The 26,902-nt window shown below is 37.2% G+C and overlaps 1 protein-coding gene across 2 annotated transcripts in view; it reads right to left on the reverse strand.

The window, feature by feature from the left end:
* The window catches only part of LOC113096327 (glutamate receptor ionotropic, delta-2-like), a 148,844-nt gene that overhangs the window by 63,761 nt on the left and 58,181 nt on the right, over positions 1-26,902 (reverse strand). For both annotated transcript variants that reach the window (XM_026261680.1, XM_026261681.1), the window contains exons 7-9: positions 26,400-26,501; positions 15,754-15,951; positions 11,937-12,249 (exon numbers count right to left, since the gene is read on the reverse strand). In XM_026261680.1, the coding sequence (XP_026117465.1) occupies positions 11,937-12,249; positions 15,754-15,951; positions 26,400-26,501 (613 nt within the window). The remainder of the gene's footprint in view (positions 1-11,936; positions 12,250-15,753; positions 15,952-26,399; positions 26,502-26,902) is intronic.

Raw genomic sequence — 26,902 nt, forward strand, 5'->3', positions numbered from 1 at the left:
CGGGTCTCCGGCATGGGAGGGGACGCACTAACAAGGAGGCAGAGATATTTGAAGCAGTTTTACTCACCGCCTGCGGTTCCAACACACGATCGTGACCCTTTTTCGTTGGGATTGCATCATCCTTAAGAAATAAACGATACGCAAATCCGTCGTCAAACTGGGCCTTGTTTGTAAAACAAGCATCTTCGAAATGCAGGGAACAAACAAAAACACTTGCACAACTCCGTTGATGCTCTGTAAAAATAAACTCCATCCACTGGTCCCTTAATGCTGTTTTTTTGGTAATCTGTGCAGGGTTGTCTTGCCCTGGCAACCAAAAACACACTTCTTTTGTGACTTTTTGCGTCGCTCTCGATCTGATCAGTGAAATGTGCTCAGCCTTGCTATACGGGAGCGCGCGCTCTTCTGGCAGAAGAGCCCTAGGACCCATATAAGGAAATTCCGCTCCATCTTACGTCACACAGAGCCATACTCGAAAAAAACTTTCCGAAACTTGTGACAAACCGGAAGGAGTATTTTGGGAATGAAAATACTCCTTCAAACGTACAACTTAATTTTTGAAACTTTGTCCATGTTTAGCATGGGAATCCAACTCTTTAACAGTGTAAAAATCTCAGTATGCATGAAATAGCATTTCACCCCCCTTTAAAGTATCTATTAAAGAGAACGGTGGAAGCTGTTATATGAAAAGATTTCAGCAAAATTCTTATTTGGGCTTTTCCCCAAAGAAGGCAGTGCAAATTAGTGTCCTAAAGTTCAAGGCGTCTGCGCCGTCAGTCGGTGTGCGGTTAATATTTAATCCCCTCATTGTCACTGTCAATTTTTCTCATTTTATTTAATCAGAAACTGAAGGGCAGGGGATGCAGGGCCTCATGAATTCATTTCAAAAGAGTTTTCATTTAGAGTATTTGATTATTTCATCATGATGAGTCATTTGTGCCATTCATTTTCTTGCTGGGCAGAATGAATTATGAACTCAAAAGGCTAAAGTTACAGCAAACACACACAGCTCTTCCTGTAAGCGCCAAGCCTGGGAAAGTCTGTGTGAAGCGAAACGCGAATGAAACAAGGCTCCTGTCCTCCCTCTGAGGAGTTGGGCTTACGATTCTTTCAGAAGGAGGCACAGAGGCAGTGTTGAGTTCGTCTTACTCTGCACTCCCACATCCGAATGAACGCTATTATAATTGCAGAGATGATTGACAGATAAATGATCTATCTAGAAAGGCCAGCTGTCACTGACCATTTTCAATCTTCCTGGATGGTGTTTGGATGTAATTCACTTAGTCACACAGTGCTGATGTGACAGAATTCATCAAGAGACAGTTTTGCCAATGGCATACACTTTCAAATAAAATAAAATACAGTGAATAATTCATGGTTTGTGACAGTAACACTTACTGACTCTGAACTTTAAAAGGGTCAGGCAGATTAAACATTTGGTATAAGTATTGAGACTATGAACAGACTGCACAACTGTTTTCAACATTGATAATAATAAGAATGATATCTGATGGATAATGTGACACTGAAGACTGGAGTTATAATGCTGAAAATCCAGCTATTTTAAAATATATTCAAATATATTAGATTTGAATAATAGTAATAATACTTTTTTTCCACTGCATTACTTTATACTATATTTTTGATAAAGTAAATGCAACCTTGGTATAAATAATAGACTAACAGCATGCATATATATGAATGTCTCATATTTCTTTCCACATCTCTTTGTAATTCAGAGTCAGATACACAGCGAGGCTGAGCACCTGTGCATCAGTGAGAACCTCGTCACTTCTTCATCTCAAGATGAAGAGCTGTATGCCGCTGAGTGTTCTCTTATGCACGCATCTTGATCACACAGATCATGACTCATTCAGACAAAATACAACCTATGTGGCACTTTGCAACATACTTCTCACACTAGCATGAGGACAAGCAATGTTTTGCCTGTTTCTCAAAGACATACATAATATAATATAATGGGATTCTAGAATATATCATTGTGTCTATGTGGGTTTCTATAGGCTGCCCCCCCCCCAATAAGCATTAAGGGACCCCACATAAGGACCACATAAATGTTTTATTAATTATTCTTTATTATTACAATATAGCTGGGTGGGCTTTTAAAGCCAGAAATGCTAAGATGTCTATTCTGGTAACATTCCCAGAACATTCTGGGAAATAAAACTTGTGAAGTAATATGAGCAGGCTTTTGAAGGCTAGAAAACAACAAAACAAGCATTTTCATTCATTCGTCTGTTCGTTTGTGCAAAATACCTATCATTAGACAGGTCCAAGGATGTCAGGATATCTATGCTGGGAACTTTTTGAGAGCTCAAAACTAACATTCCCAAAACTGGGAATCTGAGTAGGCTTTTAAAGCCAGAAAACAACAAAACAATAAGTTCTGAACTTAAAACATAGACAAATTGGAAGTGACCCCTCTACTCTTTTGTCAGCAGGGGAAGGCAAAAGAACTAACTATGCCCCTTTTCTCCCTGTGTGCCACCTTTTGTGAAGTGCCACCCACAATCAGATTAGGTGAAACAAATAAGATGTCAGCGGTGAGATGGGTTTATGGTCATACATTGTGACGGGTCGAGGCAGCCCTTGCCACCACAATCTTCTGGATTAGGTCAGCGGGGAGGCGGGGCAGGCTGAGCGTGTCACTAATAATTATAACTCCATGCAGCCGAGGGGCTCGGCACCTCTCGGTCCGTCTAAACGGCCAGACTAATGAAAGAAGAAAAGTGAGGTGAGGCTGGAAATGAGTAATCTTTCACACGGGCTGCATGGGGCTCCCTGTGTCTTGCCTTCCTCAAACAGCTTCAGTCAACTGCTCTCCACTTTTCATCTTTTTTCACACCACTGTATTCTCTCATTGCTGTGTAACAGCATCCACTTGAAACAGATATGCCCCAGTTACACAAGAAACAGCCCTGACAAGAGACTCTACTGGGAGTGAAGAGAACCGCAGGGATGTGTGTGTGTGTGTGCTGATACTATATATGCAATGATTATGTGTCCTAACCAATGCTGAGGAGAAACGAACAAAAAGTAGCGACACTTACCTTAATTTTTCAGCAGATTAAAAGTAAGTAATAAGTAGTAGCTTTTCTTTGCCAGAGCAAAAAATAAAGTACAACTGTTCCAACCTTTTAGGTCCATAATTTGTAATATTTGATCAGGATGATTAGTTTAATGAATCAGCAAGGACACATTAAAGGTGCCATCTGTAATGTTTGGCAAAAAAAAATCAAGTCATACTCCACATTCCATAACAGATGGGGGCAGTATGCCTCAATAAAGTGAATTGGTCTACTCTAGAGTAACAAACAAGAAACGGCGTAGTCTCTATGCTCCGCCCCTACTTTCACAACAACACTACAGCCATAGCCGAAGCCTAACTGTGCGTTCACACCGCCGGCGTCTAGAGTGTCAAAAATCGCTCTTGCCGCTCTGCTCACGACGCTGCAGAAAGATTTGTGAGCGCTCAGACGCTCTAATGTAGATCAAATGCTTATTTTGTTTTTAAAGCGGCCGCAAAGCATACAAGCTTGTTGATCTCCTGCAGACTAACCACAAGGAGTTATAAGTTAACCTCATTAAATATTGTTGTGGACGAAATATTAGGATCCTTTACTTAAAATGAACAATCTCAGACACCTTGGTCCACGTATCACTTTTAATTTATTTTTCATAAGATTAATACAAACGCTAAACAGCAATAATCAACCTGTCCTTTATTCTGCTTGGAAACGAATGTGCCAACTCTCAAGCATTCACCGTTAGACACACGCAATTGACTTTTCACACACTTTCACGCCACACATTAATTTTTTCATGCACAGAAAAACCACAAAGCAAAGAGGACACGGAGACCAACAGACTAGACAGAGCAGGTTAGTTATGATATAATAATAGGGCTGTGCAAAAAATCGAATGCGATTTTCATGCACCTCTCATCAGTAAAGACGCTCCTGTAATTAGGAGTATATCTCCAGCCTGTGCGTTCAGATCAGGGTTGCCAGGTTTTCACAAAAAATCCTGCCCAGTTGCTTCTTAAAACTAGTCCAAAACTAACCCAATCGCGTTTCCGGGAGGTTCCCCGATAAAAATTGCTTCCCGGGGTTAAAATATACATTTTTGGGAAGGGTTTCCCTGGTAAAATTAGCATTTTAGGGGCTAAATATCACATTATTGGTATTGTGATTGCTTCAAACCGCGGACATGAAAAACAACCGCAGACTTGGCAACACTGGTTCAGGTGGAGCGGCAGTTACTACACAGAGCCGTAGTTTACTGAAAACTAACACAAAAATCGCTTTCAAAATCGACAAAGAATCGCCTGCGATTTTAACATCGATTTTGTGTAGATTGTCAGTGAATTACGGCTCTGTGTAGTAAATGCCAACCAGTGTTGCCAAGTCTGTGGTGGTTGTTTTTCATGTCTGCGGGTCGCAGCAACCCCAATACAAATAACGTGATCTTTAGCCCCTAAAATGCGAATTATACCAAGGCAACCCTGCTAAAAAACGTATATTTTAACCCCGGGAAGCAATGTTTTATCGGGGAACCTTCTGGAAGCGGGATTGGTCTAGTTTTGAGAAGCAACTAGGCAGGATTTGTTGTGAAAACCTGGCAGCCCTGATCTGAACACACGTGCTGGAGATATACTCCTAATTACAGGAGCGTCTTTACTGATGAGATGTACGAGTAAAGACATGCAAAGCCCTATATAATAAAATGGGTAATGTTAAGTTATAGCTAGCTAATTATCAAACGCAGCTACGGTTAGCCAACGCTAACATTAGCACGTTTATCGAACAGCCTTCGATACATTTCTATGTTATAACGTCCCGAAAACAAATACACAAACATATAAAACAAACTTCTAGCGAAATACTAACAGCATCTAACTTACCAATCCAAAAGAAATGTTGCAAGATCGGAGTCGAACCTCATTTCTTTCAGGTCCATCAGTTGTCTCCAGTGATTAAAAGCAGTGCCAATGTTTACTCTTGATTTGTGTTTCAGAGCACGGTTGTTTCCCTGTAGCGGGTGACGCTCTCTTCCATGAACTGAAATGAACTAGTGGGCTGTACTTTCCACATGATTGACATCAGGTTCAAGTACACGCCCACAAGCCGTGCGAGTTATTCGTGTGTTGTAGGTTGGCTGGTGGTTATGTTGCCCGCATATCGCCTCCCATGGCCGAAACTGGTATTACGACACCTGTCGGGCCGGGGCTAGTAATGCTAATGCTAATTAAGGTTGATATCTCTGCAGCACTATAATTTGACATTTTTTTTTATGACATCATCGCCCCTTATTTCTTCTCATTCTTTTGATGCGTGTAGGTCATGTTATGGATATTTTTACCTCAGTTTTTGCATATGGCACCTTTAAACTGATCTACCAGATCTAATATTACAAAGGTTTCCAAAAAAACATGAAGTTTTTAACATTGATTATAATAAGATATGTTTCATAATCAGCATACTAAAATTTCTGAAGTATCATGTGAAACTGAAGTCTGTAGTAATGGCTGCTGAAAATGCAGCTTTGCCATCGCATGAATAAAATACATTTTAAAATAAGAGAAAAGATAAATTATTTATTACCGACTTCACTGTATTTTTGAACAATTAAATGCAGCCTAAGTGAGAATAAGAGACTTCTTTTAAAAGCTAAAAATTGTAACAACAACAAGTGATAGCCACTACTTCCTCAGGTTAAAAAAGTGATTACTGTAACATTATTGAAATAAATAAGCTTTTACCATGTGCCTCATGAATGTTCTACATCAGACAGAGTGTATGTGCACACAGATTCTGTTTGTGTGAAAACATCTTTAAGCTTATAGCATGTGGAGCTGTGTTCTGTGGATGCACTGCTGTGAGGTGGCTTACATCTCGGATCCCATTGGCGATTCACAGCAAGGTCTGAAATTAAACACTTTTTTTCCTTTACACATTCACAATGAATTATATAGTGCTGAGTTATGCTCCGATATTGCATGCATTATATCTCTTCTCTATGCACAGTAGGGTTTGAGGAGTTCCATGTGCTGGAAAGAGGAAGGTCAGTGGAGGGGAAGTGCTGCTCAGTGACCGGGGTCTAGTGGAGCGGAACAGCAGGAGGTCCACGAATCATTGTTTGATCTGAAACTAATTTTTGACTTATGAATGAAAATATGCATAAAAACAAGTTTAAGAAAGACAAATGCTAACACTTTACGACACTTTTTTTTTTTTGTAGGTTAACATAAGTGGAGGTCAAGTCAAGGTGAATGTGCAATGAAAAATAATTCTAAATAAAGTATTTTTCTAAGTTAAAATTAATTTTAACATTTCAACATTTTAATAAAATTTAAATATGTATCTGTTTAATATTACTTCATGGACCTTAGCTAAAATTACCTTTTTTTTTTTGTTTTTTTATTTACGAATATTAAGAGATTAATAAGTGCTGTACAAATGTATTGTTTTGTTTTAGTTAATGTTAATATTAGTTATGCATTAATTAGTATCAACAAATGGGATCTTATAAATGTTTTATTGTCCCTCCCATATTAAAGTTCATAGATATTGATCATTATTAAAGTGTATCGATAAATAAAAAATAAATAAATAAATAATATTAAGCTTGGCTTTTGATAATTTCTACACTTTCTAATACATTTTACATTCCAAGTTGGATAAATCAACATGAATGTATTATGAATGAACAGAAATTGACAATGAACTATAGTATATTTAAATTAACCTATACTTAATGTTAATTGCGGAATTCTGTTATAATTTACATTTACAGTATAGATTAAAAATAGACTAGATATTATATAATAAACATGTATTTTTTAACATGTATTGCAAATATATGGCTGTGAATTAAAAAGATTTTTTTAGTGGATTTGGAATGCATTAAAATAATAGTAAAATATAGAAATACAGGATACTAAATACATGTTATTAGGCCAGGCCTAAAACACAATTCCCAGTTTTATGTAATATCCAACAGGGGGTACTTGGCCTGAAAAAAAAGTAAGACCCCTGGAGGAGCAGAAGAAGAAGAAGAAAAAGAAAAAGAAAAAGAAAAAGAAAAAGAAGAAGAAGAAGAAGAAGAAGAAGAAGAAGAAAAATCCCCTCTGAAACATTTTAAAGCTTGAAGACCCTCAAGGGTGATATTTTCAACAGGATTTCATGCAGCTCCTGCAATGTGTCTCCTGAGTTTGCCTCATTTTTGACTGAAGGGTCATCTGGGGCTTGACTTTTCTTGTCCATGTCTCTGAGAACCCGTCTGTAAACTCAAATGCTGGAATGACGAAGCCCCGCAAGCCATTGAGGGTGTTTGTGTGCTGGTTTGCCCATGTTTGTAGAGATTACAGCTAATGGTAGTCAGAGCAAATCCTGCGCCATGCTGAGGAACCCAGCGCTGGGTCTCTGTGTGTCAGTGATAAGGCAAAGGACATGTGTTATGAAAAAAAAAAGAGAACGAAAAAAAAAAAGCTTGTTCTGTTCTCCTCTAAGTGTCAGACAAAAACAGGGTTCTTCAAAGCCATTATAATGTCTCTCTCCAGACTGACGTATGACGCGGCTGAAATCTACAATGTTAGAGTATGCACTTTTCATATTTCAGACTTGATGGTGGAACGAGGGAGAGCTCAGTCAGAACGAAGATGAAAGGAATAAGAGAAGAGCTGAGATGAAAGCACTGATAGGGGTCTGTGGTCCTTATATTCATTGTGACACCACACTTTTTAGTGTGTGTATGCATGTAAGGGCTGGTTTGAGGAGTGGTGGTACAGTTAAACAGATGTGTGAACACAAAACAAGGGGAATGGAAAGAGAAATGTTTGTGTGTGTGTGTGCGCTTCTGAGAACATACTGAATTGTGTTTTACATCGGTGCCACAGAAACTCATCTAATTGCAAGACAATAAAAAGGTAGGATGATTGAACCTGTCACCTATCCATCTTTCTATTTTTTCTACCTCCCTGTAGTCTGTTTCACCTCCTTCTCTTTTGATGCTGCAGCACTTCGAATTAACCAATCTCTGTGACGACTTCAGAAAACGCCCTTGAGATCTACTATCAAACATAACCATGACTTTCCTATTTCAGTAGATAAACTTTTTTTTTTTTTTTATATTTTCTGCAGACAGTGTGTGTGCCCAAATTTTAACAAAAGTATGCCTTATAAACCACTACTAATTAGTTGTACCAAACCTAATCAACCTAAGGGATGCTTAAAGGTCAGAGGATTTTTGGAACTTTGCCCAGGTGTCTATGGATGCTTATGGGACCATCCTTTGATGAAGTACTGAAATATATATTTAATAGTAAATTTTAACAATGTCACATCTAGTCAGAGATAATAATCTTGAAATAAAATAAAATATTAGATGAAAAACTTTAAAAAATAATAATAATAATAAAAAAAAACTTAAATGTTGCTTTGCATAGAAATGTTATCTGAAGAAGTAAAAAAATAAGAAAGAAAAATTAAATGTTTAAAAAAAGGTTACACCTGCTTTCAATATTATAATTTATAATATTATTTATCCAATAAGATAAACTTCTATAGTCTGAGCATTCTATACAGTATGACCAATGTCCAGAAATTTTACTTTTAATTGTTTAGTATTTAGAAGACATAAATAAAAAAAAAAAATAAAAAAAAGATTTTCTGTAAGGTTTTTTAAAATTTACATGAGCTTTCATTTTTTTCTGCTGAACTACAACTACAAATATTTGATTTCCAGAACAAATTTTGGCTTTAAATTATTTTATTTGTGAAAACATTGTAGGTTACATAAGGCAATAATACTAATAATAATACTAATAATAATAATACTACTACTACTAATAATAATAATAATAATAATAATAATAATAATAATAATAATAATAACTTCCGGGGCTTTACTAAACACATTTGGGTCTTAAACCTTGGAAGTCCTTCCATAGCTGCCCATGCCCGTTCTGTATATTAATTTAAAAAAGAAAAATATGATTCTAACAAAACATACTGATGATGTCATATTTTGCACCCCTAATCATTGCAGTATCTATAATGATACAGTGCAGTAAAAGTGCTGTTCGTTAAAGTGCTTCTAAAGATTACAGGGCATTAAAAAAAGAGGAAAAAAAAGTGAATTACAGTTCATTCCAAAGCTACAATACATGCAAGAAAGGTTACAGAGTGATCAGCAGTCGGCTTCAAAGATCTTAAAGCACAAATGCTTTTTCTCAGTTAATTAATGCGGTTCCTTTGGTAAGCTTAAGACATCAGGGAGCTTGGCATTAATTACAAATCTACCCCTTTTACTTACAAACACACACAGATAAAGAAACATTTTGGAAAATCTTCAAGGATTTAAAAGATGTTCTAAAAAAAGACAAAAAAGTCTGTATTTGTGAAACTATATTTGTTAGTATTTTAACATTTAAAGGCATATATAAAGGTGTTTTTTTTTGGTAATCTACATTATGCCACAAGTTGAGTCAACTGACTTTGACCTGAGGATGTTCCGTTAATATTATTATTAGCCGCAAAGGTCCAACACAATGAAATTGCTCACACGCAATTCTCATGGCAATTCATTCTCTCTGTATAAGACGTACAGAAAGACACAGCAAAGAAATGAATGTTAAAATGATATTTATTTAAGGGGGATCTATAAAAAACAAAAAGTCAAGAAGTGTCAGAGGAGAGAGGCAGAGGTTTTTGTGAGGCAGATGAAAGTGACTCATCAAAGAGAGCGACTCCAGCTATGCCATTCCAGCTACGTCCCTTCTCTCCCCGTTCCCTTCGCTCTTGTTTTAGAGATTGGGTGTATTTGTACAACCAGCTCTCTGCAAAACATCAAATACGGCTGCAAGACAAAGGATGATAGTGATGTTTTAAGTGGTTGGGGGAATGCATGTAAGCACACAGCACAATTGTGTGTATCCGTTTGCGTATCAGTTTGATTCTGGTGCTGTAGCCTATTCCACAGCATGTAATCAGCTCCATCTAAACAATTTCAGCCTGAAAAGACACCGAACTCAGTTCAGTGGTCTGATGAAAGTGCATTAATTTACTGATTTCTCACCGTAATGAGCGCAGTTCAAAAAGAAGCATAGATTGCAATTAGATGAGAAATGGACCCAGATACAAGGGAGCAATTATGCTGTCTTATTATAATCATCGTCATTATAACCAGCTCATGTAAATTCACTGATTTTTGGTCAAGTACAATTCCATGCAAATATCAATATCTGTTGGAAATATCCAATGGATAATGAAGTGTTTACCCAAGGAATGTAACTTTGTTTAGGTCTCAATTTTACTGCATTCATGTTTTCTAATATCATTTTTAAAGTAAATTTTATTGTTTATACCCCACACAAGGTGTTTAAGCCATGTTGGATGGTAAATTATGATAATTATTATTATTATTATTATTATTATTATTATTATTCTATTTTATATTCTCAATTAGCATCTTGCACGGTCATGTTTATACATCTATTTGGCCATTTTCGCATTCTTGTGTTTAAAAATATTAATAGGAAACAAAACAAAACTGAGCCGAAGGCACACATGAAGAAGGCATACATTTTCTCCTATAGACCATTTGTAATTTGTTTATACTGGTAAACTGTAATTTATACTGTTTACCTGTAATGCAAACACTTTCTCAAAATACTTATCCTGTCCCAGGTTCATCTGATTGTTTGCTTGCTTTAAAACTAAAAACTGGAATACACTACACAACATTTAAAATCAGAACAGATGTTAAAAAACTAAACATTGTGTATTTGCCTATTTTTAAAGGGTTAGAAAGTAAAATTGGGCATCATATACTAAACAACTGAGAATCACACACTATCAGATTCATCCAGAAACATGAGTCTCGCTGCTAGATGCATGACAAATGAAAACAATATGTGTTCTAAAAACAGCTCAAAATATCAAACACATTCAATATACTTAGAGATGTGTAATGCATATAGCCAAGGATATCAGTCTGGCACATATGAACATTAAATAAAAGCACAGATTTAGAAGACCTCCTGTGTGAAGAGCCGCTTAGGTTTTTACAACTAATCATACCCATATTTCCCTAAAAAGACAATAATCACAAGTAATCACAAACAAAGTCTTTTCTATGGACAGCCGAACTTTCATCCTGCAGGTATTGTTGTTATCGGATTCTTGAAATCACAGAGTACATACAAGCAATATATCTTCATTTTTGTCCATACTGCAAGTTAATCTCTCTAAAATGAGAAAGCAAATCCGCAGCGAGATCTGCAGGGGTTTAGAAAAAAAGCATTCAAATGGTTTGCTACAATTAGTACTTTCTCTCAGAAGCTCCATTTCCCATCGTGACTGCAAATGTCACATCTGTAACACTGGAATTGGCCTTTGCGCTTTCACAAACAGTCGGTAGCAAAACATGGCAAAATATTGCTGGTAATTAATGACATCAATTGATGTTTGCTCAACATGTGGAGGATAGAAAACCCTGACAGCAACTGACGCGGTTTCCCTCAACTTTCTTTCTTCCTTTCTTCTCGTTTGCCATTTCTGAAGATTACCCCTCCCCTTCCCAGCTCCCACTTTTCGATTTTTCCATCTTTTGTCCGAAAAACAGCTTTCGACCCTTTAAGAATTGGAAAGAAAACCAGAAAGTGCAGATATGATTTGCGTATAATTTCAACTTTCCATTGACTCCTTCTTTCTCCGTTTATTTTTTTCTCCTTTTGTCATATATAATCTTTGGCGCACACATCTACCATTACACACAGACACACTTTAAAAAGAAAGTGAGCACTTAAAATTATCTCTCTGCCCTGCTGTTCTCTATATCTCTCCTTTTCTCACTCTTGAATCTGCTTTCTTCATTCAACACAAAGCATATCATACGCTCAGACACAAACTCACCCTGCTGAACGAAGGAGCCGTAGACAAACCACATGGAGTTGTAGAGGGTCGTGGAGGAGACCGAGCCCATCGGCAGTCTGGGAGGGTTCAACCAGTTGAGGAGATACACCAGAGTTCCCACCAGCAGCACTGTGCCAGCTATACAAGCCCACAGAGACAGGTCGAAAGGGGCCAGGCATGCAAACATATCCACCGTCCTCTCTGCCTTCCTCAGCAACACACCGACGGAGTAGTCCATGTAGCGAGTGGTGAAGTCTACCACGCTCTCCCGCTCAGGAGTGATGGTCAGGGCTGACAGACCTACATCTGCTCTCTGCCACAGAAACACAGAGAAATAACATTTAAAGACATTGTAAATAAATAAAAAATATATATATCCACATCTTCCTCTAATGAATACTGGGGCAACACTGTCTGCTGCCAAAATTGCTTCAACATCATTTAATAAATGCTAAACAACTTCTAATTTGTGTTTTCTGTCTTTTTTGGCAGTTCTGGAAATGATTGTGACTAGGTGCGCACTGCAGCGGTGAGATTAGATGAGACCTCTGCAGGCTGAGAGAGCTCCTGTCGAGAGACATTACCATCGGCAGAACAAAGGCATGTCATTATCATAGCGCGAGAGCCGGTGTCACCTGTCTGACTCCCATTAACCTGCCTGACCACCTTCAGAGGTCAAGGACCCCCACAGGACCTCTGTGTTTGAGCAGGGTTAGAGAAGCATCCGGCGGCCCAGATCACTTCCTAAATCTTAATCTACATAACAAGTACCTCTCTGATTGTCTCGACCTAGAAACTTAGTAATACCAGAATGCCTGCTTTATAAAAAGGGCCTGACAAATGATACTTTCAGAATAGAAAACATAATGAGAACAGGATAGACTGACTTTATGTAAGTGGTACACCTAATAGAAAGCTACTAAACTTTTTCTTCAATTCTGACTTCATTTTAAGGCGTCATAAAAGAAACGAATTTCCTGGGACATTTTGAGATAAATTAATTCAAATTACATCAAATTAAATTAAATGAAAAGATAGTATTAATCTGATACTATTAACCCTCAAACGTCAGCTCAAAACTCTTTCCCTAGTTCAAAAAGAGCATTTATGGAACAAAGTTTTAGTTAGTCAGTTTAGTAAGAGTAGTTCAGAAGTTAATTCAACAGCAAACAATAAAAAACACGTTTCAAACCGCCCTTAGAGGTGCTGAATGAAAACATTTTATTGTTAAGCAAATTGACATAATATCCGTAATAGCTGTGATATTTATCCAGTGTTAACTGCATTATGATTATGATCAAACGAAATGAAATGAAAGCTATATTGATGATACTTTCATGATACTTGGTGATTTTGTCTATTGTATCAATTATGGTACACTTTAAAAAAAAGACCTTTTGTGGAGTTGTTGGAAGAGTACTAAGAGCTTTAATAAATTCACCACTTATTTGTGAAAATAGTATGTTGTAAAAAATGTCAGTTGCTGGCTTATGCAAATTGACACAGGTCAACGTTTTCAACAAATGGGGAAGTCGTGGCCTAGTGGTTAGAGAGTTTGACTCCTAACCCTAGGGTTGTGGGTTCGAATCTCAGACCAGCAATTACACGACTTAGGTGCCCTTGAGCAAGGCATTGAACCCCCAACTGCTCCCTGGGCCCACTGCTACGGGTGTGCTCTCACAGTGTGTGTGTATGTTCACTGCTCTGTGTGTGTGCACTTTGGATGGGTGCATAAATGCAGAGCACGAATCCTGAGTATGGGTCATCATACTTGGCTGAATGTCGTGTCACTTAAATGGGAGTGTATATTATATATATATAATTTTTTTTTTTTTTTTTACATGAGCTTAGCTGGATGACACATATTGATGATCTTGTAACTTGATCAACAAATGACTTATCTCCAGCAACTGTGTAAGAAGAAAAACATCACTTAAATCAAGTAAGCACTAGTCCCTGATAGTTTAGTTTACTACTTTATTAATCCCACAAGGGGCAATTACAGATGTCGTTTCACTCCACACACACACACACACACAATTAACTCACTGCTTACTAAATCTGCTAATTTCATGGTCTGCCAAGTAAAAAGTGCTTAGAAAAGCAGAAATGTTTATGTATGCTGCAAAAATAATTTACTGTATGTGCATACAGATTGATAATGATATTCCAAGTAAAACTCAGCACAAAAGAATATTGTTTTGTGTGTGCATCTACACAAGTGTTTAGGTGTAAATAATGCACTATATAAAAATATCCATAATGTTCAAAAGTGTGTAAGATTTTTTAATGCTTTTTAAAGTATACCATGCTCACCCAGACTGCATTTATTTGTTTTAAAATACAGTTAAATGTTAATATTGTGAAATATTATTACATTTGAAAATAACTGTTTTCTGTTAATACATTTGAAAATATAATTTATTCCTTCAGTGAAAAAGCTGGATTTTCAGCAGCCATTGACTCGTTTGTCACATGATCCTTCGAAAACTGTGACAATTTTCTTTTTTTCAGGATTTTTAAAAACATTCAAGACATTTTTTATTTAATTTTCTTTTTTTTTCATAATGTAAGCCTTCACTGTTACTTCAGTCATCAATTGAATGCATATTTGCTGAAGAAAACAACTCCTCAAACATTTGTATTATAAAGAAAAAACAAAATCTTCTCTCTGTCCTGGCCTGTTGTATCATAACCTGTTTTTTTTTTACACATGATTAGAACACAAAAAACGAACTAAAAATTAAAAACTCTTTTGCTGAAATACCCGAATTGCAATAAAACATCAAAGGTCTCGTGTATCATGAAAGCATACGGTTTTGAAGTTGCTGGAAAACAATGTGTCAACAGAGACCGCCGTAACAGTGGGATTTGTGCTCCTTAATATTTTCCTTGCATTTTGGTCTATCTCTCTGGAAATGAAGATAAGCAGCAGTACACTGTGCTTATGTTTCTGTTCCTCTGACCGAACAGTGGTGAGGAATATTCTCTGTGCAGGAAGCAGTAGGGATGGAGGTGTGTCGCAGAACCGAAGAAGCTGTGGAATAGAAAACAGCGGGAGGTTTGAAGTAATGGCCCTGAAAATGTGTATCTGACCTCTCACTGCTGTGAGATTTGCCTTTTGTTTATCTGCCAGCGGACAACATTTCAGTATGAGGTTTTCCCTCATTCAAATGTAAGAAATCTGCGCTCTTCTTTATCAAAGTAGTGCAGACTGTTTGGGAATACCAGGGAAATTGAAAAGCCCAGGATAGTCAGAGAAAGCCAATGGAAAGCACATAAGTCTGCAGCATTCAGCCAGACTGTATTATGTTATGCAAATCAAAGGCAGTGCTGACGGTGCTAAAATGATTTTGCATCATTAAAATAGTTTGAAATGGTCCTTTCAGCTTTAAACAAGTATTAAAAGATTGTTTTTTCATATACAATATGTCGACGCAGTTTTTAATCCAATAAAAAGTAAGTTTGTCTAATCAGATTGTAAGAGTATATGCTAGATTTTTTTGCATTAATTAATTAATTATATTCTCATTATTATAAGGGGTGTTCACATAGTTTTGACCATGTAGTGTATATACAGTACACATTAAAAAGCAGACTTTTTCAGCAATTAATACTGAAGTTTGAAGTCAGACAGACGGACAGACAGACAGATTTCACGTTTATTGATTTTGAGGACTTTTGAGGACTAGGGTTGAAATACAATTAATTTCCCAGACAATACATGTCTCTTCTGTTGTTCCAAATCAGCTTCATAAGGATGAAGCTACATTCACTTTAAATTCACAGCTTTGCACATCCCAGATAAATGTCTTACCTTAAAAACCAGTTCTCCAATAAGGCCATTCCAGGTCCCATCAGCCTGCTGGCTGCCGTATTTGTGATCAGGGGCCACGTAGATCTCGTACTTGAAGCCAAGGTAGTTGGCCAGAGCATCCAGTACATCGATTGAGAACCCCTGGTAGTTCTTAGGTTTCCCAAGCACATTTTCTGAGATCATCACAAATGGCTCTTCCTGGAAAGAGCAACAGCAGAAAAATCATAAAATCATAATATAAAGGGACTAAACCATTGAGCTTAAAGCAACAAAAACAAATGCAGAGTATTATGCCACACATACAAAAACAGTCCAACGTTAATGCCTACAGACACTGAGGTAAGTGAGGGCACCGGTTTTAGAGTCAGTGAGGTATCATAAATAGTCTACTGAAAACACAGAGGGTGGCAGATCTGTTCCTGGAGCTGACAAAAGTGTTTACCTGAAGCAGATGCAAAAGCTCCTACAGCAGCTTAGCTAATGCTCATAATTTGATTTTATTTTCAGCAGGAGGCAATGTCGCTGTATATGGGCTGAAGCTTAATGTCACTTGGCTTTAACCACCTTTTATGAGCTGGAATAATTCTGAGAAAAAAGTCTGAAGGGAATTAGTGCCACGTCATATCCAATCAAGAGTAATGTGAGGAGAGTAAATATGAATAGCTCTGTTTTTAGGGTAGACGAGTGAATCTTTTCAGGGAATACAGGAGGATCTGGGCTGACCTCACAAAGTTACGGGTGGGAAATTCAGCCAGAGAGGAACTAAAGGAACCCCAGAATTTTAGTATTATTTGTATAAATATGAGATGACAGTGTTCTCTTGACAAATAAATAACCTGTTTAGACAGAAGGACAAAGCATAGAATAATTGTAGATGCATATTTTCAAAATGAACATTATCAAGACCACATAAATTATTCTTTAAAATATGCATATTTATTTTACATTTATATTTAGTCATTTAACAGACTCTTTTATCCAAAGTGACTTACAAATGAGGACAATGGAAGCAATCAAAACTAACAAAAGAGCAACAATATATAAGTGCAAATGACAAGTCTCGGTTAGCCTAACACAGTGTGCATAGCAAGGTATATTATATATACCTTATTATACACACACACACACAAAGAAAAAAAAATAGTTGATATAATAGAAAAAAAATAGAAAGCTAGTAATAATAAATAATAATAATAAGTATAATAATAAGTAAATAATAATACATATTTTATTATATATATTATATGTTTTCTTTCTATTCCCATTTTGATATATTTATATGTAATATATAAAATCTACAAATTATTTTTATAATAATGCTATGATAACGATAATGTCAATTAAAAAAAAAAAAGGTAAAAAAAATTTAATGGTACTTTTGGTCTAAAGAACATTCTAGTGATGATCTCTCTCACTGTCACATCAGGACAAGATCAGCCATAACTGCACTTCCTCAGTAATGACATGCTAATTTATTAGCATCCCGACATTATCATAATAAAGTACTGAAAGCAGAGTTTCTCCAGACATTTACATGATTCACTTCAAACACTTCAGTTTAGCTCATAAGTTCTTGGAATGGAAATTAAGGCATGAATACTCAGAAATAATAACAAACACATCAAATTCAATAGGAAAGGGGTGCGAACAAACCATTCTCTCTCAGTTCTATAAAAAGATTCACATTTATCAAAACATTACTTAACTTGATGGTGCTTGTCAGTCATAAATTATTCATAGTGGGTTTTGACTGACTCATAAGATCCCTAATGCTCAATTAGGGATTTAAGGTTTTACTGTGCTCACATCAAAGAAATTAAGTCTTAACGAAAAGGATTTTAAATGAAAAATATATACCCAGATTCACACTCATCTTGCATTAGCTCTGCCTATGGCGGAGGAAACCATTCTTCTGAAGCAGCGAGACCGGCCGCTATTTGAATCAATTAGTCGTTCTCCACTGATAAAGACGAGTGGAGTCTCCTTGGATCTCCAAAACCAGCTTGGCAGACTATTGTAGAGGTGGATATGATGCGATTTGGATTTAGTCTGAGCCTTGGGCCTACTGGTGTTTCATACAAACATTGTCATACACTGCCATACTGGCTCTGGAGAGTACTGAAGGTCACACAGAGAATTTTTATTAGGAGATGGTTTAGAGAGGACTCCCTGTAAGCAGTGGAAACATCCTCAGTAATGGCAACAATGCTGCATGTTACACAGAACTGTGAAAAGACTCAAGGAAAAACAAGTTCCCAAAACTGTGGAAGCATGGCATGGCAGCATGGCAGTGTACATTTGCACTATTCTCTCACTATTCTAAAAGAGAGGACTCTTTAAGATCAACTTGAGGGCCACAACACTGGGTTCTGAAGAGTAATGGAAAAAACCGAAAATTACAAATTACAAACGGAAGAAGTTTTCAGAACTAGATTTAAGTATCTCAGTGTGGTTCATTTAAGCATTTGATCAAAACTAAAAAGACCAAAGGTAGCCCCACACCAAAATATACCTCCCAATATCCATATTCATTCAACATTTCACAATTAACATTTTTACTCTCATATTCAAGCTCTTAACATCTTAAGATCTAAAAGAACAGCCTATTATGTGTGGAACATTCCAAACAGAACCTGAAGAAGATGACAAAAAAGTATTCCATTCAAAATTTATCAAATTAAACCTTTTTATGGAACACAAAAATAGGATTTTTAAAGAAATTAAAAGCTCCTTTTTTTTCTATAGAACTACTTTCATGTCAATTTTGAAAACTCCAAAAGGGTTAAAAAAATCTTCTGAAGCCATATAATCTGTGTGAGGAACAGGTCCTTATTTTGTTAAAAAAAAAAAAAAATAAAAAAAAAAACACCTCCTTTCCCTTATCTGTGGAAAAAAAGGCTTTAGTCTAAATTAAATAAATCACCGACCGGATGGAACATAAACTGAGCAAAAGCTGAGGTTTTTTATTTATTTATTTATTTATTTATTTTTTAACATCATGAAGTCTGAATCTAGTTGAATTCATAGCTAACTGAAAATCACAAACTATAACATTTTGTTTAAGTTCATAAGAAATCACACTAGCATGATATTCCAAACACTTTTGACAACACCAGTGAATTACATACCCTTGTTTATCAGCACTAAAAACAATTGCTGAACACAGTCTTGCAAAGTCTGAACCTGGAGGAGCTCAACTTAGCAAGGAGCTTTCTCAGGCCTGAATGGCTGTATTTAACACAGTTGCTGAATGCCAATGACCAACAATCATGTGAACAGCAAAAATCTCCTTCCAAAGTCTCCAGCAGCTCCGCTCACAAACCATCCCAATCAAATACCACACTAGTGTGGCTCCAGCGGCCCAGTGAAAATAATAGCCTGCTGTTTATTTTTTCATATTCTCTTAAACAAATCCCTATTGATGTCTGAAGTGTTTCTGGGAATATGTCAGGCAGATTTATCATGGAAGGAGCGTTATTGACTGCATGCAGCCTGCACATTAAGCCAGCGCTTTCTAATCCTCACCAGACCCCCCTCGCTCAATAAGCTATTAGAGGAAGTGAGGATATGCATGCCAACTCGCACTACAGCCAAGAGGTGCCATATATCAGACTTCCCTCTGAGGGGCCTGAGCGAGACCCCAGCCGGATTCTCCCAATCGGCCATCAGCACCATCTGAAGAATATCTGTAGCACTTGACTGGGGGCAAAAGTACAGCGACAATGATGCTTTTAACAGGATTCCTCCAGTGTGGCTTTTATCTACACTGAGATGAAGCCTCGCTCTTATTGAGAAGGGGTACAGCTCCCCACTCCCGTGTTCAAACCATGTTGCATCGATTCCCTCTCTCATTATACGGCTATCCCTTCCACACAACTACACATGCAGAGATTCAAATTCACATGGATCTTGTGGACAATCTCTGCCACTTCTATGGAAATCGATATGGATCAACACAGGCTAAAGTGATGTATGTTGCTAACATTAACATCATCCTGTAAATATTGTTGCTGTGCGTGTGTGTGTGTGTCAGTGAAGCTTATTTGTTTAAGGAAAAGCTCATCCAAAATTGAAAATTTGCTGACAATTTACTCACCCTCAGGCTATAAAAGTCCAAATAGATAATAAAAACCACAATAATCCAGATGAGTCCATCAATTGAAACCTAGTGAAGTGAAATGCTGTGTTTGTAATAAACATGTTCGTTATTAAGATGGGACTTCATCATAAACTCTTCATTAAAAGGGGAAGAACTTTTCCACTAGAGAAATAATTTATTATGGAGTGTGGAATCAGACTTTAATCAGAAGAACTAGTTTAAAGTTAAAACACCTTAATGATGGATTTGATTTGTACAAACATGCAGCTTTTCAGTTCACAAGATGTCAACTGATGGAATGGAGTTGTGTGGATTACTTCTGCATTACTGCAATGTTTTTATCAGCTGTTTGGACTATCTTTCTGATGGCACCCATTCACTGCTGATCCACGATCCACTGGTGAGAAAGTGATGTAATGCTAAATTTATCCAATCATCTGTTCCATCTGTTCCAATGAAGAAACAAACTCATCTAGATGGAGGCATGAGGGTAAATCTATAATTTCAGCAAATTTTCATTTTGTGGTAAACTAGTGGTAACGAAGTTTATGTTCTAAAATGTTATATGATAATCCCCCAAACTACTATAAAGTTTATGAATTAATAATTTACTATATTTTTTATATATAAAAATAAAAATCTATATGAGTATATGCATTCATTAAGAAAATTCATATATATTACTTGATTATTAATTGATATGAATATACTATACTACTTTAGTCTTCTTCCATCTTCTACAGACATTGTAAAGATTCTCTCATGCAGCTATGATCCACTGTTGAGTGAATCAAAAACATGTGTCTTGGTGTATTGAGACTGCAGGGATTCATGGGTTTAGTCTTTGGAACAGCACCAACATTTCTCAGACTAGTGAAGAGCTGTCAGAGCTGGCACGTTGTGTATCCTGACACGCCTGCCACTGGGGCAGTTTGGAGCAGCGGGGAGTTTAAGTTGCAAGAAGCCGGCGGGCCCCTACCAACTAGCTGTAAGACCGAAGGGAGCGCTCCATCAGCCACCAGCAGGGAGCATGCGCCTTCCCCATCCACCTGAAGGATTACTTTACAAAAGACAACATGTCCTTTGGCTCCAAGCTCCCCGCCTCCCTAACCATATGCTTCACCACAAGGCTCTATGGTACTGCACCGGCACTCTATCTTTATTCTTTTTTTTTTCTTTTGTTTTTGAAACCATCCTGGTTTTAATCCAATGCTTGAACTATAAATAACAATTCTGTGCTTTAAGACTTCACAGCTTCAATTGGTCTCTATGGAAAGACTACTGTAAATGAATGCCCAGCTGGAAAACCTGTGATCTGCAAATACAAGTCGTCAACATATTATCCAGGGGTCTTTGAGCAGCACATTCAGAGCCGGTGTTATGGAAAAGACAAACTCTGTTGTTTCATTGTTAAGAGATACAGCCGAATATTGACATGATAGCAATATAAGACTATAATGATACAGTACATTAAGACTACAGGCAAAAATGGCTCAAATCTGTGTGTTACATAACAGTGAGAACCACACAAACCTTCTATCAAAACTATCAAAACTTTGGCTTCCCTATCACCTGCGAATTAATTTGCAGGCTTTGGCAGCACATCAGCTTACAAATTAAAGTGATAAAGGAACACTCCATTATTTTTATTTTATTTTTTTTAAATAGGCTCATTTTCCAACTCCCCTAGAGTTAAACAGTTGACTTTTACTTTTGAATCCATTTAGCCGATCTCTGGGTCTGGCGGTAGTTCTTTTAGCTTAGCTTAGCATAGATAATTGAATCTGATTAGACTGTTAGCATCTCCCTCAAAAATGACCAAAGAGTTTCTGTATTTTTCCTATTTAAAACTCTCCTGTAGTTACATCGTGTACTAAGACCGACGGTAAATTAAAAGTTGCGATTTTCTAGACCGATATGGTTGGGAACTATGCTCTGATTCTGGCGTAATAATTAGAGTTGTTCCGATTCCGATACTAGTATCGGAAATATCTCCGATACCACAACAAATTCTGGCATCGGCATCGGCGAGTACATGAACCCATATACCGATCCGATACCATTTTCTTAAACAAGACCTAGTTATGACCGCAAGCTTTGCCTAACTGCTGCACGGTTCTTCTTCGCTGCTCAAAATGCATTGAAAACACAGGAAGTTGTGCTGTGTTGCCACAAGCAACCCCTGTTTAGAGCAGCGAAGAAGAAATTAAAACGCGTTAGCAGCCCTGATCTATATATGACTGGATCACTCATCACATTCTAAACTGCCAAAAGACAGTGAAGCCGCTTCTATATTATAGATCAGTGGTTAGCAGTATGTCTCTGTAGTACCGGTAGTTACAGACTCCCGAGTATATTCAGTACCGGCAGCTGCGTTCAGTCGCTTCCGTGTAAGTCAAAGCGCAGGGCTCCAGACAGTAGCCGAATATATACTAGTGTCTGTGAATATTAAACTGCAAAATACTATTTAAATATTACTCCCGCAAAATCTACATCTCTGTGGGTGACTGGCACAGATGCGCGAGAGCTCGCTGTTTTGTAGTCTCTGCTGTGTGTCATGAGGACACGAACGCATAAACCGTCACTTCATGAGAATTTACCGTTTCATTTGAGAATACTGTCATATCATAAACACAGACACTCAAAGATCTTCATGGCAGCCCATTAAAATAAATGTTTGGATTACATGTAAATTGACAATATATAAAGCTACTGTTGTAGCCTACAGTAATAATAATACGTCTCTATAATAATAATAATTATGCCTAGATGGTTGCTTGTTTTTTACTTGTTTTGTTGTAAAGAGATTATCTGATTAATAGATCTTTTTTTTAATAGATCTTTTTTTATATTCCTAGACTTATTTGTTGCAGTTTTTTTATACAGTTATATTGTAAAACTTAAATACCTTTTTTAGTTTGCGGTGTTAGATTTTTGGCTGCATTTGAAGTTCTTTTTTGCATATGAAAATAAATAATACTGTCAAATTCATGTTAGATAATAAAAATACTGTAATAAATACAGTAGTTCACCATGTATTTGTTCATGTTTTATTGAGGGTCATGGGTTTATCATGGGTTTAGTCTTTGGAACAGCACCAACATTTCTCAGACTAGTGAAGAGCTGTCAGAGCTGGCACGTTGTGTATCCTGACACGCCTGCCACTGGGGCAGTTTGGAGCAGCGGGGAGTTTAAGTTGCAAGAAGCCGGCGGGCCCCTACCAACTAGCTGTAAGACCGAAGGGAGCGCTCCATCAGCCACCAGCAGGGAGCATGCGCCTTCCCCATCCACCTGAAGGATTACTTTACAAAAGACAACATGTCCTTTGGCTCCAAGCTCCCCGCCTCCCTAACCATATGCTTCACCACAAGGCTCTATGGTACTGCACCGGCACTCTATCTTTATTCTTTTTTTTTTCTTTTGTTTTTGAAACCATCCTGGTTTTAATCCAATGCTTGAACTATAAATAACAATTCTGTGCTTTAAGACTTCACAGCTTCAATTGGTCTCTATGGAAAGACTACTGTAAATGAATGCCCAGCTGGAAAACCTGTGATCTGCAAATACAAGTCGTCAACATATTATCCAGGGGTCTTTGAGCAGCACATTCAGAGCCGGTGTTATGGAAAAGACAAACTCTGTTGTTTCATTGTTAAGAGATACAGCCGAATATTGACATGATAGCAATATAAGACTATAATGATACAGTACATTAAGACTACAGGCAAAAATGGCTCAAATCTGTGTGTTACATAACAGTGAGAACCACACAAACCTTCTATCAAAACTATCAAAACTTTGGCTTCCCTATCACCTGCGAATTAATTTGCAGGCTTTGGCAGCACATCAGCTTACAAATTAAAGTGATAAAGGAACACTCCATTATTTTTATTTTATTTTTTTTAAATAGGCTCATTTTCCAACTCCCCTAGAGTTAAACAGTTGACTTTTACTTTTGAATCCATTTAGCCGATCTCTGGGTCTGGCGGTAGTTCTTTTAGCTTAGCTTAGCATAGATAATTGAATCTGATTAGACTGTTAGCATCTCCCTCAAAAATGACCAAAGAGTTTCTGTATTTTTCCTATTTAAAACTCTCCTGTAGTTACATCGTGTACTAAGACCGACGGTAAATTAAAAGTTGCGATTTTCTAGACCGATATGGTTGGGAACTATGCTCTGATTCTGGCGTAATAATTAGAGTTGTTCCGATTCCGATACTAGTATCGGAAATATCTCCGATACCACAACAAATTCTGGCATCGGCATCGGCGAGTACATGAACCCATATACCGATCCGATACCATTTTCTTAAACAAGACCTAGTTATGACCGCAAGCTTTGCCTAACTGCTGCACGGTTCTTCTTCGCTGCTCAAAATGCATTGAAAACACAGGAAGTTGTGCTGTGTTGCCACAAGCAACCCCTGTTTAGAGCAGCGAAGAAGAAATTAAAACGCGTTAGCAGCCCTGATCTATATATGACTGGATCACTCATCACATTCTAAACTGCCAAAAGACAGTGAAGCCGCTTCTATATTATAGATCAGTGGTTAGCAGTATGTCTCTGTAGTACCGGTAGTTACAGACTCCCGAGTATATTCAGTACCGGCAGCTGCGTTCAGTCGCTTCCGTGTAAGTCAAAGCGCAGGGCTCCAGACAGTAGCCGAATATATACTAGTGTCTGTGAATATTAAACTGCAAAATACTATTTAAATATTACTCCCGCAAAATCTACATCTCTGTGGGTGACTGGCACAGATGCGCGAGAGCTCGCTGTTTTGTAGTCTCTGCTGTGTGTCATGAGGACACGAACGCATAAACCGTCACTTCATGAGAATTTACCGTTTCATTTGAGAATACTGTCATATCATAAACACAGACACTCAAAGATCTTCATGGCAGCCCATTAAAATAAATGTTTGGATTACATGTAAATTGACAATATATAAAGCTACTGTTGTAGCCTACAGTAATAATAATACGTCTCTATAATAATAATAATTATGCCTAGATGGTTGCTTGTTTTTTACTTGTTTTGTTGTAAAGAGATTATCTGATTAATAGATCTTTTTTTTAATAGATCTTTTTTTATATTCCTAGACTTATTTGTTGCAGTTTTTTTATACAGTTATATTGTAAAACTTAAATACCTTTTTTAGTTTGCGGTGTTAGATTTTTGGCTGCATTTGAAGTTCTTTTTTGCATATGAAAATAAATAATACTGTCAAATTCATGTTAGATAATAAAAATACTGTAATAAATACAGTAGTTCACCATGTATTTGTTCATGTTTTATTGAGGGATCTGTCTGAAGCACACCATAAAAAGAATTCTAGCAATTTACACAGGGCTAGTAGTATATACAGCTGTATATACAGATACACACCCAGGTATCGGATCAGTACTCGGTATCGGCCGATACCCTGAGCCCAGGTATCGGAATCGGTATCGGGAAGAGAAAAAGGGTATCGGAACATCTCTAGTAATAATCAAAAAATGTTGCTGCCATACCATGGGTGCAGCAGGCGCAGTGATATTACTGTATTACGTTTGACAACTTAGTTCGACTTCAACTGGTTCACTGTCTGCAAATTTCACTTGGAACTTATGTTGACTTAATAAAAATTGCATCACTCATCTTTTATACATTCCACAGATCAGCCAAGTGCTTATCTTTTTCTTTGTTGAATATTTGATCTACTGTAATTTAAAAATGCAGTCAGTGACCAGTAAGATGTTACACAATTTATCTTATTTACAGAAGTCTGCAGATATTGTTTGGACCACACAATGTTTCAGCACTCAATTTAAACTATGAGACTGTCTTACTGTCCTCCAGTAGCCTATCTACAGTTTGCCAGTGTGTGCATGTGTCCCCTGTCTCATCTGCCACTAGGGGGAGTGCATTAACATGATAGTCTCAGCTCACTGCTCATTGTTAGTGTTTGTGTAGGCAAGTTATTCACAGAGCATTCTGTCACACTGAGAAATCACAGAATAAAGGACAAAAGAGGGGTAAAGAGAGCGAGAGAAGAGACGCAGAGAAGCAGCGTCACCGCTTTCTTCTTCAACTGACTTCAAAGCAAGGATATGAAGAATTTAAACCTCTGAATCTTTAAAGAACTCCAGGGACTCACTCAAATCAGCGCTGGAGGGAAGATAGCTAAACTCAAATCTCAATATTTCTCAGCTCCCCTGGTCTACGTTCATCGCACCCCAAAATTCACTCTTAATAAACTTAGAGATGGATGTCTTGATGTGAACAGATCTCTGGAGATCACTGGAATGAATATGGATTACTCAGGCGTTACTTCAACCTTATGAGGTCCAGTCAAACAGAGGAACTCCGAGACATGGAGAGTCCTAATAAAGTCAGTTTGATGTCATTTTTATTAGAGAGGTAAAGAGAAACACATCTCTGAGCAAGAGTGAATATTAGAGCACTGACATCTTGTAAAACTTGGTAGTTATGAAGACTACTGTAGCTCTAAGATGACGTATAAAGCCCTTGACTTGACATTACTGGTAAAGCTGTAACGGTACGTACCAATACAGTGACCACCCGTAGGACGACCCCACGCATGTTATTTTCCAGCTTCCGATCTGTCAGTGTTCCGTTCAGTCCATGGACGGGGTCCCAAGTGGCGAGCTGAAGGAATGCAGAAAGTTCACAGTAAGTTCATGGCATGCACAGACAGAAAACTGTAATTGATTACACTAACAGTCTATAGATTTTTTACATGTAAACAAGTTTTTTTCTTTTCTTTTCTTTCTAATTTATTTCCCTTTTTTAATACCAGTTGCTTCCCCTATACATCAATAACATAAAATGGTGATTAAACGGACAATACTTGGACTTGCTTCTCAGGTGGATCTCATCAAAAAAAAAAAAAAAAAAAAAAAAAGAATTCACAAGAGATCTCACCAATGCCTCAAACGGTTGTCAATTATGCAAAAATAACATTAAAGATGAAAAGACAAAGATATCAATATGAGCTCAAATATTAACTTGCTATCTATCTATCTATCTATCTATCTATCTATCTATCT

Source organism: Carassius auratus, unplaced genomic scaffold (assembly GCF_003368295.1).
Source record: "Carassius auratus strain Wakin unplaced genomic scaffold, ASM336829v1 scaf_tig00215912, whole genome shotgun sequence".
NCBI classification, from domain to species: Eukaryota; Metazoa; Chordata; class Actinopteri; order Cypriniformes; family Cyprinidae; genus Carassius; species Carassius auratus.